The sequence below is a fragment of the Hemiscyllium ocellatum genome, chromosome 18, assembly GCF_020745735.1.
Source record: "Hemiscyllium ocellatum isolate sHemOce1 chromosome 18, sHemOce1.pat.X.cur, whole genome shotgun sequence".
Classification (NCBI taxonomy): domain Eukaryota; kingdom Metazoa; phylum Chordata; class Chondrichthyes; order Orectolobiformes; family Hemiscylliidae; genus Hemiscyllium; species Hemiscyllium ocellatum.
Window position 1 is genome coordinate 30,667,209 of NC_083418.1, and position 16,904 is coordinate 30,684,112.

At 40.4% G+C, this 16,904-nt stretch overlaps 1 protein-coding gene across 2 annotated transcripts in view; it reads right to left on the minus strand.

Annotated features, from left to right (window-relative positions):
• Nucleotides 1-2,050: 2,050 nt before the first annotated feature.
• The window catches only part of hps5 (HPS5 biogenesis of lysosomal organelles complex 2 subunit 2), a 60,232-nt gene continuing 45,378 nt past the window's right edge, over nt 2,051-16,904 (minus strand). Inside the window, exons 18-23 of one of the 2 annotated variants that reach the window (XM_060838816.1) lie at nt 12,406-12,561; nt 11,592-11,711; nt 8,025-8,138; nt 5,899-6,005; nt 4,271-4,553; nt 2,051-2,548 (exon numbers count right to left, since the gene is read on the minus strand). In XM_060838816.1, the coding sequence (XP_060694799.1) occupies nt 2,488-2,548; nt 4,271-4,553; nt 5,899-6,005; nt 8,025-8,138; nt 11,592-11,711; nt 12,406-12,561 (841 nt within the window). In that variant the 3' untranslated portion in view covers nt 2,051-2,487. The remainder of the gene's footprint in view (nt 2,549-4,270; nt 4,554-5,898; nt 6,006-8,024; nt 8,139-11,591; nt 11,712-12,405; nt 12,562-16,904) is intronic. The other variant, XM_060838817.1, reaches the window with a different exon arrangement.

The following is a 16,904-nucleotide window of genomic DNA, read 5'->3' on the forward strand; positions in this document are numbered from 1 at the left end:
CATTTTGACCCTTCAGTCCAACCAGTTCATGCTAATCATAATCCCAAACTGAACTTGTCCCACCTGCCTGCTCCTGGCCCATATCCCTCCAAACTTTCCCTATTCATATATCTATCCAAAATGTATTTTAAACATTGTAATGGCACCCACATCCCTCATTTCCTTAAGATGTTCATTCCACACTCAAACCACCCACTGTACAAAAAGAATTGCCACTCACATCTTCTTAAAATCTCTGTCCTCTCACTTTAAAAACATATTCCCTAGTCTTTATAACCCCTATCCTTGGAAAAAGATAATTACCATAAACTCTAACTATACCCATCATTATTTTATAAACTTCTTTAAAGTCGCCTCTCAACTTCCTACGTTATAGGGAAAAATGTCCCAGCCTATACTTTTAACTCAAATCTTCCATACCCAGCAACATCCTAGTGAATCTCTTCAGAACCCTCTCCAGCTTGATCACATCATTCCCATAACTGGGCAACCAGAACTGGACACAGTATTCCAGAAGAGGCCTCACAATGTCCTATACAAGTTCAACATGAACTCTCAACTCCTATACTCAAAGGACTGAGCAATGAAGGCAAGCGTGCCAAACACCTTTTTAAACCACCTGTCCATATGTGATGCAAACTTCAAAGAATTAGGTATCTAAATCTCTAGACGCCTATTCTACAACACTACAAAGACCCAATGATCGAACAAATCATCATGTTTGTCTCACATCTATTCCTTCAAGTGAACTGGCTATCATGTTCCACCAGGTATTTGATTTACAAAGCAGTGGAGTCGGATGCGGAGGTAATTGTAATGAAAAATTTATTAATATGAAATTCAGATCAAGGAAGACATTTTTGGGATTTTGAAAACAGAAAAATATTCATTCTTACCATTCAGTGCTTTTGAAATAAAGGCTTACTTTTACTGCATACGTCTGAGAGATAGCACTCTACAAACTAAAGATGATCAAGTTGATATATTGCACAAATACTCATTGGATGAGCTGTGTATGACTAGCAATCCCAGACCTCAAGGGTCTGGCAGATAACGTGCGGTCACGGGTGTCACACTGCGTCTGGTAAGTAGAAGGTAAGAAGAATAATTTATGCACATGGTTTTACATTTATGTAGCATTAAAAATAAAATGTTTACATTTTCTTAGAGGTAGATCGTTATTTTCAAACACGATCTTCTGCTTTAAAAGGTTAGCGAAAACTGAATTAGATCATGGATGACCTGCCATTGAAGTCCACTTATCTACTTCTGCTCTCTAAAATCTATCAGTCTTGAAAATTCAAATCAAACTGGAACCAGAGTCTTTTAGGAAAGAGAAAGAACCAGGTTACTCTGTAAAGTAATGCCTGATCACACTCCTAACTGCCCCAGCTCTACGTATTAAGACTATATCCTCTTGCTTCAGATTTTCTCACCAGTGGGAACAGCATTGGGATGAAATCTATCAAATCACAATTTTGGAAATATCCCCAACTAGATCATCCATCAACCTTTGAAAATTTGGACAATACAATCTAAGTGTGTGCAAACTGTTCTTGAAATGTAACTGTGCCATCTGTTGAATTTATACATCAAGCTTTTCAAAGCTCATATTTCTTTCCAGGGGCGTATTTCATAAAACTGAACGCAGTATTCTAGATATTCCAACCAAGTTTCTCAAAGACAATTAGTGAAGGGTGGCATGGTGGTTCAGTGGTTAGCACTGCTGCTTCACAAGGGCACAGATCTGGGTTCGATTCCATCCTCAGTCAACTGCGTGGAGTTTGCATATTCTCCCCTCGTCTGTGTGGGTTTCTTCTTGGTGCTCCAGTTTCCTCCACAATCCAAAATTGTGTAGGCCAGGTGGATTAGCCATGGGAATTTCCTGGTTATGGGGATAGGATGGGTTGCCTCTTTGCTGTGTTGGTGTGGACCCACTGGGCCAAATGGCCTGCTCCCACACTGTAGGGATTCTGTTCTATGGAAATACTCATCTTGCCAACAATACTCTCATCCCACGAATGAAAAAAGCACACACGGCTTCAAAACATAGGTTATAAGGTTTATTCAAAAGTCTGACACCTTTTCTCTCCTCAGATGAAGAAAGCATACTTGTGATATTTGCAATTAGTCAGCGCTCACGGCAACTGGTGTCCCAACATACAATATACCCGACACACAAGGACAAGATGTTCAATCCAATGAACAGATTGTCTAGTCCTCAGCTAGTTATTAAGTAGAAGGCACAGGTAAACTGTAATAGTCTTGTTACAAGTCCCTTTAACAGGCAAGCATCAAGGAGTAAACCAGCCATTGTGCCAAATTTCTTGGAAATTAGCATTTCCAAACTAGCAATGGGATTGGGAAACCAGAATCAGTAGATTATTGCACATTGGAGATGAGCAGGAAGCAAAGTTTGTACAAAAAGGGCAGTTTTTCTCAAGAAGGTAGCTGAACGCGTCCACAGTATCATTTATTTTGGCTCCTCTATGCATGTTGAGACAACAGGAAACGATCACATCGCTCCAGCATGGACTGGACAAGAGCCCTGAAACAGAAAACAGGGCAGTCAGTCACAACAGAGTGGATAATGACACAATTTTTATTTTGGCCTTTGCTTTGAAACCTTTTGAGCAAATGGCAAATAAAACCAGTCTTCTCATCCAACATACAGAGATATGCAATTTTTCAGGTGGAAGTCTTTAATACTCTAAGACAAATTGCATGTACAGAAACATCACAATGATCTTCACAGAGAAACAGAACAAATGTCGGGTCAGTATTGAAGAGTTAGGACAGATGATCAAGTTTGGTCAAAGCACTGGTTCAGGGAGGCTTCTACAGTTAAGAGTAAGGGGCACACTACAGGGTTTGATGGAAAGAAAGTAGGGGTGAAATAGCCAAGTACTTCTGGATACCTGTAGGGAAAGTGAGGCAGGAAGAATGGCAAGGAAATCGAGATTGGTCAGACAAACTAATACAATTGCAGAGGTGTGGTGTAAAGAAGTCAAACATACAAGTTGGGTTCAGAAATATCCCCATGCATCTGCTCAGCCATTCAATTAAGTTACAGCTGATCTGTTTGCAATAAGAATTCCATCATCCTATTTGTGATAACAGGCTCAATAGATTAGGATTTTAGATTCAATGCACTGGGTAACAAAGACCCAATTGCTAAGTTTTGCTTTAACATTTGTAACTACAAATAGTAGAGATTAGAAAGCCAGTATTAAAGATTTTAAGAAAATCTACTTAACAAAGACCTGAATAATGGTTCTAGAAAGTTACAGTGAATGAACTAGAGAGGTTTGGTGATAGATGAGACATTCGAGAGCAAGCTTAGCTCCAAGTCACAAGTTGTTCCAGTCTGACCAGACAGCCAGGGAGAGTACTGAGAATCTGTGACAAGATGCAGAGAGATTGCAAACAATGATTTTGGTTTCTTTGATTTTCAATGAAAATTTCTAAGACAAGTAAAATGACAAAATCAAACCAGTTATGGGAACTGAAAGAGTAATAGAGCTAGGTGCCATCTGAAGAAGTCATCAGGACTTGAAACAATAACTGTGTTTATCCCTTCACAGATGCTGCCAGACCAGAGTTTCTCTAGCTTTTTCTGTACATCAGATTTCCAGCATCTGCTGTATTTTATTGTATTGGAGCTGACGCTTCATCTGCGGATGACACTAATGAAGGGAGGTCACCAACAATGAATCCTTAGTCAACTAAAAACTTACTATAAGGCACAGGATGCAGACTGGTATAGGCACTATGGGCTGAATGGCCTCCTGTGATGTATGGTACCCAGGCTTGCTGAGGTTGCTACACAGAAGTCAGCCTCAGAAGAGATATGCCAGGAAGACAGTGTAGTTATGAATGCTAGGGCAGATTTGAAAAGCATTAAAAGGACTATGGCTGTAACCGCAGAGGATATTAACAGTAACTTTGAGCAGAGCGGATTAGCTGCTGAAGGGCAGAAATCAGACTGAAGAGATAAATTCGTTGAACTATGGGGTAAGTGAGCAGAGTTGAAAAACGTCAACACATGCAATAATTTGAGAAAGGGAAATAAGGTTGTAGTTGGAGATGATTCATGGGCAATTCCAAATGATATTCCCTCATCAACCCAGAGGCAGAATGGCCAATTGTCTGAGCACTCCAGTTTACACATCACAGAGTAGAAATCTGCACCTTCAGCTGTGTGCTACATTGGAAATATCTTAGTTTATTAGGATGACAAATTGAAAACTGGGCTTGGTGCCCTTCTCACCTCTGCCTTTTCTCTGCAATTCTTAGGATGTCACATACTCTGCTGAATCTCTCAGACATGTTCCTGTGCAGGCCACAGTCCTGTAAGACTGAGTGTGCTCGGTCTGGGCCAATTGCCTTTGCAAGGAGCACAGCTACATTCTCTAGGGTGATACTATTTGACCAATCAGCATCACCATTGACACCGTCTCCATTCTCCAGAGCAGGACAGAGATTGATGTGTTGATGATTCCGAACCAGCTCCAGAATGAATTTCCACTCTTCCAGAGTCTCAGGAATCAGACCTAAACAAGGGAGAACCATCACTTTTAAAACTTTCCCAAAACCAATTCAAATAGTTGAATGGGACAGTACAACAGGCATTCTCACTCTGACCAGCCTATAACACAAGACAGTGTGGTTTCAACACACTCAATCCAACCAGATTTATTCAAGATAACACGATTTGTGCAGATTGATTCAAATACAGTTACTCAGGCCAATGCACGAGGGGCAGACTGAATCCAGATAGAGTTACCCTGACAGGGCAGTAGTTTAGACAGATTCCTGCCCAGATTTATACAGATTCCAAGACAAAAATGAATTTGTCCAGAGAAACACAATACAGTATTGCTAGCAATCTTAACACAAAGTGGCAACATTTAGTACTTGGCATACCTCTCAACCGAGTCAACAAGGCTCCTGGTTAAAGTCCAGTTTCGAAAATCAAGGTTGACATTCCAAAGCAGTACTGAGGTTGGGAGAGAATGCAGGGTGTACTACATTGTCAGAGGTGCTGTTTTTGGACGAGACATTAGACAGAGTTTCCATCTACTTGTTGGACGCAAAAGATCCAATGCACCTTTTAAAAAGAGCAGCAAAGCCATCCACACAATTTGGAGATGCCGGTGTTGGACTGGGGTGTACAACGTTAAAAATCACACAACACCAGCTTATAGTCCAACAGGTTTAATTGAAAGCACTAGCTTTCGGAGCGCTGCTCCTTCATCAGATGGTACAACCACAAGGAGCAGCGCTGTGAAAGCTAATGCTTCCAATTAAACCTGTTTGGACTATAACCTGGTGTTGTGTGGATGTACAAAGTTAAAAATCACACAATGTCCTGCTCAACATTTAATGCTAAATCAACATCACAAAGACAGATTATCTGGTCTTCATCCCATGGCTGGTTGTGGGAATTTCACTGTACAAGTTGGCTACTTGTTACAACTTACAAACTGACTACGCTTTAAAAGTATTTCTTAGATTCTGTAAAGTGTTTCAAGACATCTAGTGGTCAGGAAACTGGCTACATAAATGCAAGTCTGCCTTTCTTCTCTTCTTTCTCTACTATTTAACTCAATTGTCTAAATAGAATTCCTTCAGCCTCAAACAGTACCAGATTCTGGATCAGTGGTGCTGGAAGAGCACAGCAGTTCAGGCAGCATCCGAGGAGCAGTAAAATCGACGTTTCGGGCAAAAGCCCTTCATCAGGAATCAGTACCAGCCTAGCAAATCTACTGGGGAATCAAAATAGATGTCCAGAACCTTCAATGAGGACTTGAAACAACTGAAGACTTTGGGAAGTGAGTCCAAAGAAACAAAACTTAAATAAATGTAAGCAATTTGATTAGACAATGAAATACAAACCATTCTGTTCATCAAGTAGACTGATATCATCCAGGTAAACAATGACAGTGAAAGCTTCAACTCTGTGGCCTAACTGCAGACAAAGTGACAGATACGCAGGCCAGAACCTGTGAATGCAAAGCAGCCCATGTTAAATAATAGCCATTTCTCTATCTAGCCTTATGGAAATAAGCTAATTGTAAACTTCTCAACATGTCTCATTTTCCACAAATTAATCATTACCTCAGGATAGAGACAGCGTCCTTACTTAGAGATGTCTTTTCTCTACATGACCAAGACTCTCCACTTCTTTCACTATCTTACTTGCAAATTACTCACCTCTCCTTATTGATCCCACTTCTCCTGCCCATCCCAACATTTGGACTTCTCCCCTTATTTGCCCTGCAATCTCAATATCTCTGCTCCTCCATCCATGGATTCTAGTTTTTTCCTTTTACATAGTTTATCTCCTACACTGCCCTCTCAAGTTTATGGCACTTACCTTGTTCTCTCCAATATCCTCCCTATGTAACTCCCCACTTCCTTCCAATTCCTAGCTATAGTGCTTCCCCTCAATTTCCACCCTATAGTTCACCCGGCTTGCAGTCCCCTCACTACTCGTACTTTTAATTGAGGCCATTCTTACTCCAGATTATGATACACCACCTACTGACATCAGCATTGGTAATTATATGGCTAAACAAGGAATCAGATGAGATTTATCCACGCCTTCAAACTATCAGCCATTTCTCCTCCAATGCACTGTGAAGTATCCATCTTTTATGGCATAATGCAGTTCACCTTTCCCTCATTTCTCCCTTCATTGACAACTTGATCTCATTTATGACATTTTCAATTAAGCATTTTCTATTCAAAAGGTGAACTATTTTTAAACATTTTTCAAAATTTCCATGTGAACTTTACAGAATTTACAATAATATTCAATTTATTCCAGTGCAGCATGTTTCACTCTATGACTTAATATTTACAAAATTCACACCATGTTAGATATACAGCCCAAGGATTGAAAACTCAATAGGAAATTAAGAAACTGCAAGATAAGTGAACGTGTAATCTGTAAAGGAATCAAGGATGATGGGGAAAAAGCAGGAAAGTGGAGTTGAGGATGACCAGATCAGCTATGACCTCGTTGTGATAAATGGGCTTCTCCTGCTCCTACACTTCATGGTCTTGCTTTCGTTTACACACCATGTGATACTCTGACATGTCTCAAGGTATTTTCATATTCTTAGTTTTAAAAGATACATTCTCTGTAAGGCACACATCCCAAAGAGCTCGGCAGCTTCTAGCCCTTTGGAACATTATGACTGAAAAGCTGAGGCTTAACTTAATGGGCATTTGCAAAAGATTCTCATTTGCAGAAAGCAGTAAACACTCACTATCTCTCAACATTGCAGACACCTGCTGGGACACAGGTCCACAGGTAAAGACAAATTTTCTGCAGTTCTGACAATTAGTGATTCTTTACACATGTTCAGACAGTGAGTTAGCAGGAGCAATTCAACAACTTGTTGAATGAAGGGGGTAGCATGGTGGCTCAGTAGCTAGCACTGCTGCCTCACAGCACCAGGGACCCGGGATCGATTCCAACCTTGGGCGACTGTCTGTGTGGAGTTTGCACATTCTCCCAGAGTCTGCATGGGTCTCCTCTGGGTGTTCCAGTTTCCTCCCACAATCCAAAGATGTGTCGGTTAGGTGAATTGGCCATGCTAAATTGCCCATAGTATTCAAGGGTGTGTATTAGTCAGAGGTAAATAGAGGACAACAGGGTCGGGGAATGGGTCTGGGTGGGTTAAGCTTCAGAGGGTCAGTATGGATTTGTTAGGCCGAAGGGCCTGTTTCCACAATGTAGGGATTCTATGAACTGCGACATCACAGTGAACACCCATATTCTAATGGCATGCAAAACACACAGAAATGATGGGCCAAGTATTTGGTGGAAAAAAAATTCCTACTCCAGAACTAATCCTGTAAACAAGTTAATTACAGTGCCCCAAAGGCCATGAATAAATCAACTGAGCACATAATGGAACTGGAATTCTCTGAACCTTATAGTTTAACACTACTCGCTACACCTCTGACAGAGATACAGCAGGCGGTATCAACGACGTTGCTAGTGAACTTACCCATAGGATTTACAGATGTCTAACATTTTCTTTTTTGTCTCAAGATCTCCTGGAAGCCGAATGAAGTAACTGATCAGCTGAGCATAGCCCCATGTAAAACGATGGGAGTGAGGCCTGAGAGAGTAAACCAAGAGCACAATTTATTTAAACTTCAAATGAACATTGCAAATCCAAATCAAACATTCTCCTATCTCCTCAGCCCAGCAGAAGCACTTTGGCCTCAGAGAGAGATGGCTGAGAGTTCATGTCCCACTTCAGCAAAACATTTAGACCGACACTCCAGGGTGGGATGCACAGTCAGAAATGCCAACTTTCAGATGCACTACCTGACCAAGGCTCTGTGCATGCTCTCAGGTGAATGTAAAGGATCCCATGGGACTATTTTGAACAGCAAGGGAATTGTGGTTAACATTTATCAGTAGGAAATACTACACCCAATTATGTACAGCAAAGTCTCCATATTGCAAAAGGTACAGCTGAAAATTACATATTTTGGGAGCCCAGATAATACAATCCAAATAAGACAAATTTTTCTTTTTAACTTTGTGACTTTTTTTCTCTCCTTTTTGCTCTGCAAAGTCAAAAGATGATGTGTCAAATTGCATGTAATTTTTTAAACCAATCACACACACACATTCATCTTGCCCCTGGGAATTGTGAAATGCAGAGAACGACAGGACTGTAACAAACATATTTTAATAAAGATTTTTGAGAATGAAATATTAGAAATGGCTAAGCTACTAGGAAATCCAGAGAGTTTGAATACGATTATTTATTCATTCATGAAAACTGGATGTTGTCAGCTGGGGCTGGGACAGGGTCTATTGGCCATTTGCAGTTTCCCAGGAAGAAACAATGGTGAACAGCCTTTTTGAACTCCTGCAGTCCTTGGATGTAGGGAGACCCACAGTATGGTAGGGAGGGCGTTCCATGATTTTTGATCCAGAGACAGTGAAGAAACAACAGTATAATTCCAAGCCAGGGTGACGTGTGGTTTGATGGGAACTTGCAGATGGTGGTGTTTCCATGCATCTGCTGCCTTTGTCCCTGTAGGTGGTAGGATGCACAGGTTTGAAAGGTGCTCTAAGAAGAGCCTTGTTGAACCTTGCAATGCATAGTGCAGATGGGAATGCTAACACATACAGTTGAGATAGATTGAGATTTAAGTTCTTTGGCATGAAACCAAATCTCAACAAAATATGTTTAAAATTTCAAGCTAGTCTTAAATTTAGCAATCTGATTAAGAAATTATCTGACAAAACATAAATTACACGTCCATGTAAGTTAGCTCGCTGAGCTTGAAGGTTTGTTATCAGATGTTTCGTCGCCATACTAGATAACTTCAGAGAGAGTCTCCAGTGAAGCACTGGTGGTATGTCCCACCTCGCTGTATATAGGTCTTGCTCTCTTAAGGTGGGTGATGTAATTTCAGGTTCTTTTTAAGGGAAAGTAGAAAGGATAATAATCAATGTGTTTACTGATGGAGTTCTGGTTAGAATGCCATTCCTCTAAGAATTCTCGTGCATGTCGTTGTTTCGTCCCAGTCAAAGTGGTGTCCTTTTGTGTCTGTATGTATAGAAACTAGTGATAATGGGTCGTGTCTTTTGGCGGCCAGTTGGTATTCATGTATCCTGGTGGCATGTTTCCTGCTAGTTTTTCCGATGTCGTGTTTTTTTTATAGTTCTTGCATGGTAGCTTGTAAATGCCGTTAGTTTTGCTGGTCGTATCTAATGGATCCTTTAGGTTCGTTAGTCGCTGTTTAAGCGTGTTGGTAGGTTTGTAGCTACCATGATGCCAAGGGGTCTGAACAGTCTGAAAGTCAATTCTGATATGTCTTTGATGTAAGGTAATGTGGCTATAGTTTTTGGTTCTGTTGTGTCTGCTTGTTGGGTTTATTTCTGGAGGAATTGGCAGATTGTGTTTATTAGATACCTGTTTTTCTTGAAACTTTGTATAGATATTTTTCTTCTGCTTTTTGTAGTTCTTGGGTGCCGCAGTGTGAATGCAGCTCATTGAAATAACGTCTTGATGCAGCTCCATGAAATAAAGAGGCAGGACATACCACCAGCGCTTCACCAGAGACACTCACTGATGATGTTACATAGTACAGTGACAAAACATCTGAAAACAAACCTTCAAGCTCAGCAAGCTAGCTTACATACTTATCATCAACCTGAGCTACAAATTACATGTACAAAAGAAGAAGGGCTCATGCCCGAAACGTCGATTCTCCTGCTCCTTGGATGCTGCCTGACCTGCTGCACATTTCCAGCAACACATTTTCAGCTCTGATCTCTAGCATCTGAAGTCCTCACTTTCTCCTCATTATAAATTATCCAGGGATACTCTTCTTCATCATTCTTATTTGTGACTATTAACATACTTTTGGACACAAGGCTGTGAAAAATGCCATATAAAAGCATTTCTTTCTTTCAAGCCTCTTGTGTAATGCTGAGGATAAAAATCCAAATTCTCTCTCATAGCAGAACAGTAAAGTCAGTGTTTCTGATAATTAGCCAATATGAGATACCAAGACAAAGGGCATCTTCTGCTTCTATGCATTACTTCAGCTGTAAGTAAATCAGACTACATTGTTTAGTTTGTACTGCATGGTTTTACTCTGAGTAAAAAAAAACCTCATGCAGACATCTCTTACCATCTATTTCCCAGTAAGTGATTAGTTACAAATTATACTGTTAAACCTAGGCTTTGCTAACCTATTTCCAATAGAGAATATAGATAGACATTTCAGTTCCCAGCAGTGTTTGCTGCAAGTATAATCTAAACGGGAATAAAACAAAAGCTCTGGAGGAAAGAATGCCAATTTGCAGTGAGAACCCAAATCTTCTGCTCTGCACCAATTATATAAATCAGGTGTCTGACACATCTTGACGGAACAATCAAACACATCCTCAGCAATCCTTTCCTATAATTGTGCCAATTGGAAGTCACACATTCTTTAATGAGAATGAAATATTACAGGATTTTATCTGGATGATAAATGACAAGTTAATTGTTGTGTCAAATTACTTGTTACCACTCGATGTTTAACTTTCAGAACTTTAAAGGATATTGACAAAATTTGGGAAAATAAGTCACATTCACATGATAAGCACAGATAGACACTAACACATAATATTGGTCACCATGCACTAGACCATTTACTCTAATCACATACCTAGTGCGCTATAAATTATATATTTTTTTGATTAGATTACTTACAGTGTGGAAACAGGCCCTTCAGTCCAACAAGTCCAGACCGACCCACCAAAGAGCATCCCATCCAGACCCATTCCCTTACATTTACCCCTTCACCTAACACTACGGGCAATTTAGCATGGCCAATTCATCTAACCTGCACATTCTTGTGACTCTGGGGGGAAACCGGAGCACCCGGAGGAAACCCACACAGACACGGGGAGAATGTGCAAACTCCGCACAGACAATTGCCCGAGGCGGGAATAGAACCCAGGTCTCTGGCGCTGTGAGGCAACAGTGCTAACCACTTATAAAAAGGACAGCATCATGTAACTGTGCCCACAGCAAGTACTTGTGTTTCCTTCTTACCTGGGATTTCCATCTATATCAGTGGTATCAATCCTTTGGGGCGCATCATGAGAGACAGCGAGTTGCAGCCAATCTAATTTCCTTGTTTTAGGCTGAAGAATGGTCTCCAACAGATGCAATCTGCTCACACAAAAACAGACAGAAAAGCTTCAGTTCAGGATCAGCCAATTATTTGCACAGGACACTGCACATACCGAAATGAAGACCACTTTCACTTTTTTCACAAAAGGAATTTCCTCTAATTCTGCACCTCTTCTTTAAAAGCAGAAACTCTTGCTGGATATTTTACCAAGTATTGTGCTACAATGTTCACAGTCAAAATGATACAGCCTTACCCCTAAGATGGAGAGGCATATCTACCCCAGGGGTGAATTGGATAGCTTTGAGGAACTCAAAACACTTTTCAATTCTGGCTCTATTACTTGAGGTTAAGAATCCAAATTCAACAGATGCAATATCACCAATATAGGTTAAATTAGGAACTGAACTCTGAACAGAGGGATTTCATTGATTTTGGAAGTGGATATTTCTAATGGTCCTTCAGTTTGTTACAACACTTAAATGTTTGAAATTGGAAAATAATGAAAAAGGAAAGGGGTTAAATTTTGCTCTCCTCAATGTATACTGAATTCACGTTATGGAATAGCTGTACCATTGAACAGGAACTCATCTGTAAAGCTTTCAGTGATTCACAGAGCAGTACCTGCATAAAATGGAAATGATAATAAACAGCATCTACTCTGTCTGTGTTCCTCTACGAGATGTGCAGTACGGTTACAGTTATAAATCAAGAGAACCAGCTGATCATACTAACCTTTGGTCCTCCGGCTTGGATTTAAGCAGGTCATCCACATATGCTAAGAAGTGAGCTGGTTGTATCTGACATAATTCCTTGATGTCAGATGGGAGAATGTGAGGATAGAACTGGACAAAGGACCTCAGTGCAATTTCACCAAATTTCTCATACATTCTGCAGAGATCACATACACAATTCAGTCAGAAGATATGGCTACTAACAAGCCTTAAACTGGGGCTTCAATAGAGGGCCACAATCTCAATCAGGAATGCACTAAAGGGCTAATGTCTGAATTATTGTTAAAATGTTACTATTTGCAGACTCATAGATGTAAGTCCAACAAAGACAAATCATTGGGGTCAAAGACCAAGTTGGTCAACTCTTCCAAAGAGCTAGCATCAGTACGATAGGATGAAGAGCCTTCCTTGTGAGGTAAAAGTTTCCAAGATGCAACTGGGTTTCAGATGGGTTTCGTGTGCCACGGGGGATATGCCAATCTGGTGCAGTTGACATGCGTTACATCCGCCAAGTTTCCATTCTGCTGGCTAGCAACTGGTGCAAGACCTGGAGATTGGCAGCATTAAAACCCCAATATCATGGCATCCACAGAGCTGTATTGCTGAGGCAGAGTATCAGAAGCTGCATTACTGCAGCTGAAGATCTGATTAGGATTGGGGAACAATGGAGTGAGCAAATCATGTGGCCTGATTTTTTAGCCAATATACAACAAAGTATCACGTTCAAGTACAAAAATGGTATCTCCATTCTGGATGGACTGTCCTTATTCCAAACAGACCAGCATCTGATTCTTCTACATGCCAGTTCTAACTTGCATCACTGTATCTTAAATTGGTCAACAAATCAAGTTAATTCTCTGTAAGGTTATACAATATCTTGTATATAGGATTCATATTTCTAGACTGTTCTATTGAAATCCACGTGGCCCCAAGATCCATTTGTTGCTGCATTCCATTTTTAAAAAAAAATCAAATTGTAAATTCATGGCAGAGAAGCTGTCTGTTCAGCCCATCATGCCTACAAAGGAATATTTTCTAATCAACGTGTTCAGAGATATTATTGTAGAACTCTGGGGCGAGTGGGATTTGACCCAGGATCTACTGGCTCAGAGGTATGAGCACTACCACTGTGCCACAAGAGCCCTCCAGTTTCCAGCTGTAGGTCTCAACAGCCTCATTTCTTAAGTTAAATTAGCCTCTCTCATTCGTTCAGATATTGAGTTCCAGAGCCCCACCTTCCGGAAGAAACAATTCTCCTCAACTTCTGCAATCCTGCTGCCAGTTACTTTAAATCTGTTCACCCCGACTATTGAACTCTCTCCTAAAAGGAAATGGATCCTTCCTATCTGCTCTGCCTCGGTGCCTTCATAATTTTATGCACGCCAATTAACTCTCCTCTCAGTATTCTCCTGTCTCCATTATACTCTTGATAGCCAGTTGGTGAAGGAGGAAACCTTACTTGGAATTGATTTATTTGCAGAGTGAAGTCTCACTGGTAAATATCTCCTGCTCCCATATCTGTGTCCTTAAGTGTCTTTTTTTACAGGTTTGGAGTAATCAAGTAAACTTTTCGTGCTCAGGTAACAAACCACTGGTGTGTGCTTAACCTCAATTGACTCAATTAAAGCTCAGCTCCAAAGTTTCAGAAATGCCTCCAGAATGTTTGCTTTCACTGTTCTACTGGAGAATCGATTTCAAGCTTATTCATTTCTGAGAGAAAAACTTTTCACTAACAGTCCGAAATGTACCTTGTACTGGTTTGAGTGCCTGGCCCCTTGTCTTATTCTGATTGAAATGAATTTTATGGATTAACATCTTTGAGAACATTTGCTGCCTTCAATATCTCTTTACATTTGTTTCCCTGGCTCTGCTTTTACTAACCAGGAAGGAACCTTGATTATTTCCAGTGTACTCTCGCAGCTCAGGGCGCTGGATAAAAACATTGTCAGCATTTCTTTGGAAATGTGTTGCTGCTTTAAAACTCAGACTTGCACAGCACAGTATATCATCCTCTCAGGTATCACGGGCCATTTTACCCAGAAGCTGCTTTGGAATTGCTATGAGAAATTTTTAGCATAACAATAGTTGTAAAAAGAAACTTTTCAGGTTCTGCATCAATCTGCACTGAGTGCAAATGTGTTCAGGTCACCTTAACTGCAAATTTCACTGGCTGTGAAAATGTGGCTGCGGCTGGTTTTTATTTCAGTTTGTTTTATTAACTCCCATGTTTAAATAATGAACTACACAATGAAATGTACGGAGGGATTCACCATGTTAGCCATGCAGGGAGATTTTTGCCCCTGGCTCCCTACCCCTGTGGCTCTCTTTTGTACTAAGACACACAAGATGCTAGCAATGTAGCCCCAATCCTTCAGCATCTGGAAAAGGAGAAGGTGGGCTACAGACCCTTTGTTAGGACACATTCATTATGGAGGTTTGCAAATGGGTTTTTCTCAAGCCCAAGATATGACCTAGGGGACCACATGAAGGCACGACGCCTAAATGGCAGAATGCGGTTTGTGTTGGCTGTTTGCTAGCTTTCCCCTGTTTAAATTGCACTGATTATCAAGTCTGGAAATGGCAGCTTTTGTTGCTGTTGTTATATAATGAGGATTGTGGAACCCACAACACAGAAAGAGTCATTCAGCAACTTGAAATTCATATATGGTTTAATTCCACTAATATTTTTCTTTAACATGACTTGCAAGACCCTTTGGATGGAATCTCTGCTATCTCCCTTCAGGAATAGAAAAGAGGAAAAAGCTGCAATGCACGATGCATTCTCACCCTCCTCAAATCTCATCCATAGACTGAGATAAACACAGAACTTCGTTCCCAATATTTCACTTTCAATTAATTTGTTCCAATGTCTGCGACGAAGTCCAAAGATTTGCAGGATAGGTGAATTGGCCATGCTTCATTGGCTGCAGTGTTCAGGGGTATGCAGGTTAAGTTGACCAGCAATGATAAATGTAGTGTGTTGTGAGGAGATGTCTGGGTGGGATGCTTTTTGGGTATATGAATAGGAAGGGTTTGGAGGGATGTGGGCCAGGTGCTGGCAGGTGGGACTAGATTGGGATCGGATATTTGGTTGGCATGGACGAGTTGGACCGAAGGGTCTGTTTCCATACTGTACATCTCTATGACTCTAATTCAACAGTCTCTCTTCAATGCAAGAAAAAGAATAATAAGTTCATCTTGTTAGGGCCTTTTACTTTCCTCAAAGGAAGCTGGTTCTTAACAGGATTCACTTTTCCCTATTAGACCGGATACAAGAAAAGGGTTGCAAACACCAGAGAAACATAGCTTAGGCAATATATTTAAGAGGTTGACGGTGGAGAGACAATGGCAGACATTTAAAGAACACATGAATGAATTTCAACAATTGGACATCCTTATGTGGCATAACAGTAAAACAGGGAAGGTGGCTCATCCATGGCTAATGGGGTAGTGTTAAAGCCAAACAAGAGGTCTATAAGTTGGCTAGAAAAAGCAGCAAACCTGAGGACTGGGAGAAATTTAAAATTCGGTAGTGGAGAACAAAGGGTTTAATTCGTAAGGGGAAAATATATATGAAAGCAAGCTTGCAGAAAACAAAAACAAACGGCAAAGGCTTCTATAGATACGTGAAGAGAAAAAGACTGGTGAAGACAAATGTAGGACCCCTGCAGTTAGAATCAGGTAAATTCATAATAGATAACAAAGAGATGGCAGACCAGTTGAACAAATACTTTGAATCTGTCTTCACTAAGGAGGATACAAATAATCTTCAGAAAATGCCAAGGGATAGAGGTCAAGCATGAAGGATAAAATGGAATTGTGCAAATTGATGGGATTAAAACCGAATAAGATTTTTTTAGGACCTAATGCTCTGCATCCCAGAGAACTTAAGGAAATGGCCCTAGAAATAGTGGATGCATTGGTGATCATTTTCCAACATTCTGTAGATTGGTCATCATTTTCCAACAGTCTGTACATTCTGGAAAAGTTCCAACGGATTGGAAGGTAGCTAATGTAACCCCACAAAGGGAGAAAGAGAGAAATTGGGGAATTATATACCAGTTAATCTGACAGCTGTGGCAGGGAAAATGCTGGAGCCAATTATTAAAGATGTAAGAACTGAAAGCTTGGAAAGTGGGGACAGAATCGGTCCAAGTTAGCAATTCTTCAACCATGCTTGAAAAATCTTCTGGAATTTATTTGAGGATGTAACCAGCAAAATAGACAAGGGTGAATCAGTAGATGTTGTCAAAAGCCTTTTCAAAGTCCAGATACACAAGGTTCCACACAAGATGTTAGTAAGGAAAATTAAAGCTTATAATTTTGGAATTAAAAATCACACAACACCAGGTTAAAGTTCAACAGGTTTAATTGGAAGCACTAGCTTTCAGGGCACTGCTTCTTCATCAGGTGGTTGTGGAGTACACAATTATAAGACACAGAATTTATAACAAAAGTTTAGTGTGATGAAACTGAAATTATACATTGAAAAATATCTTG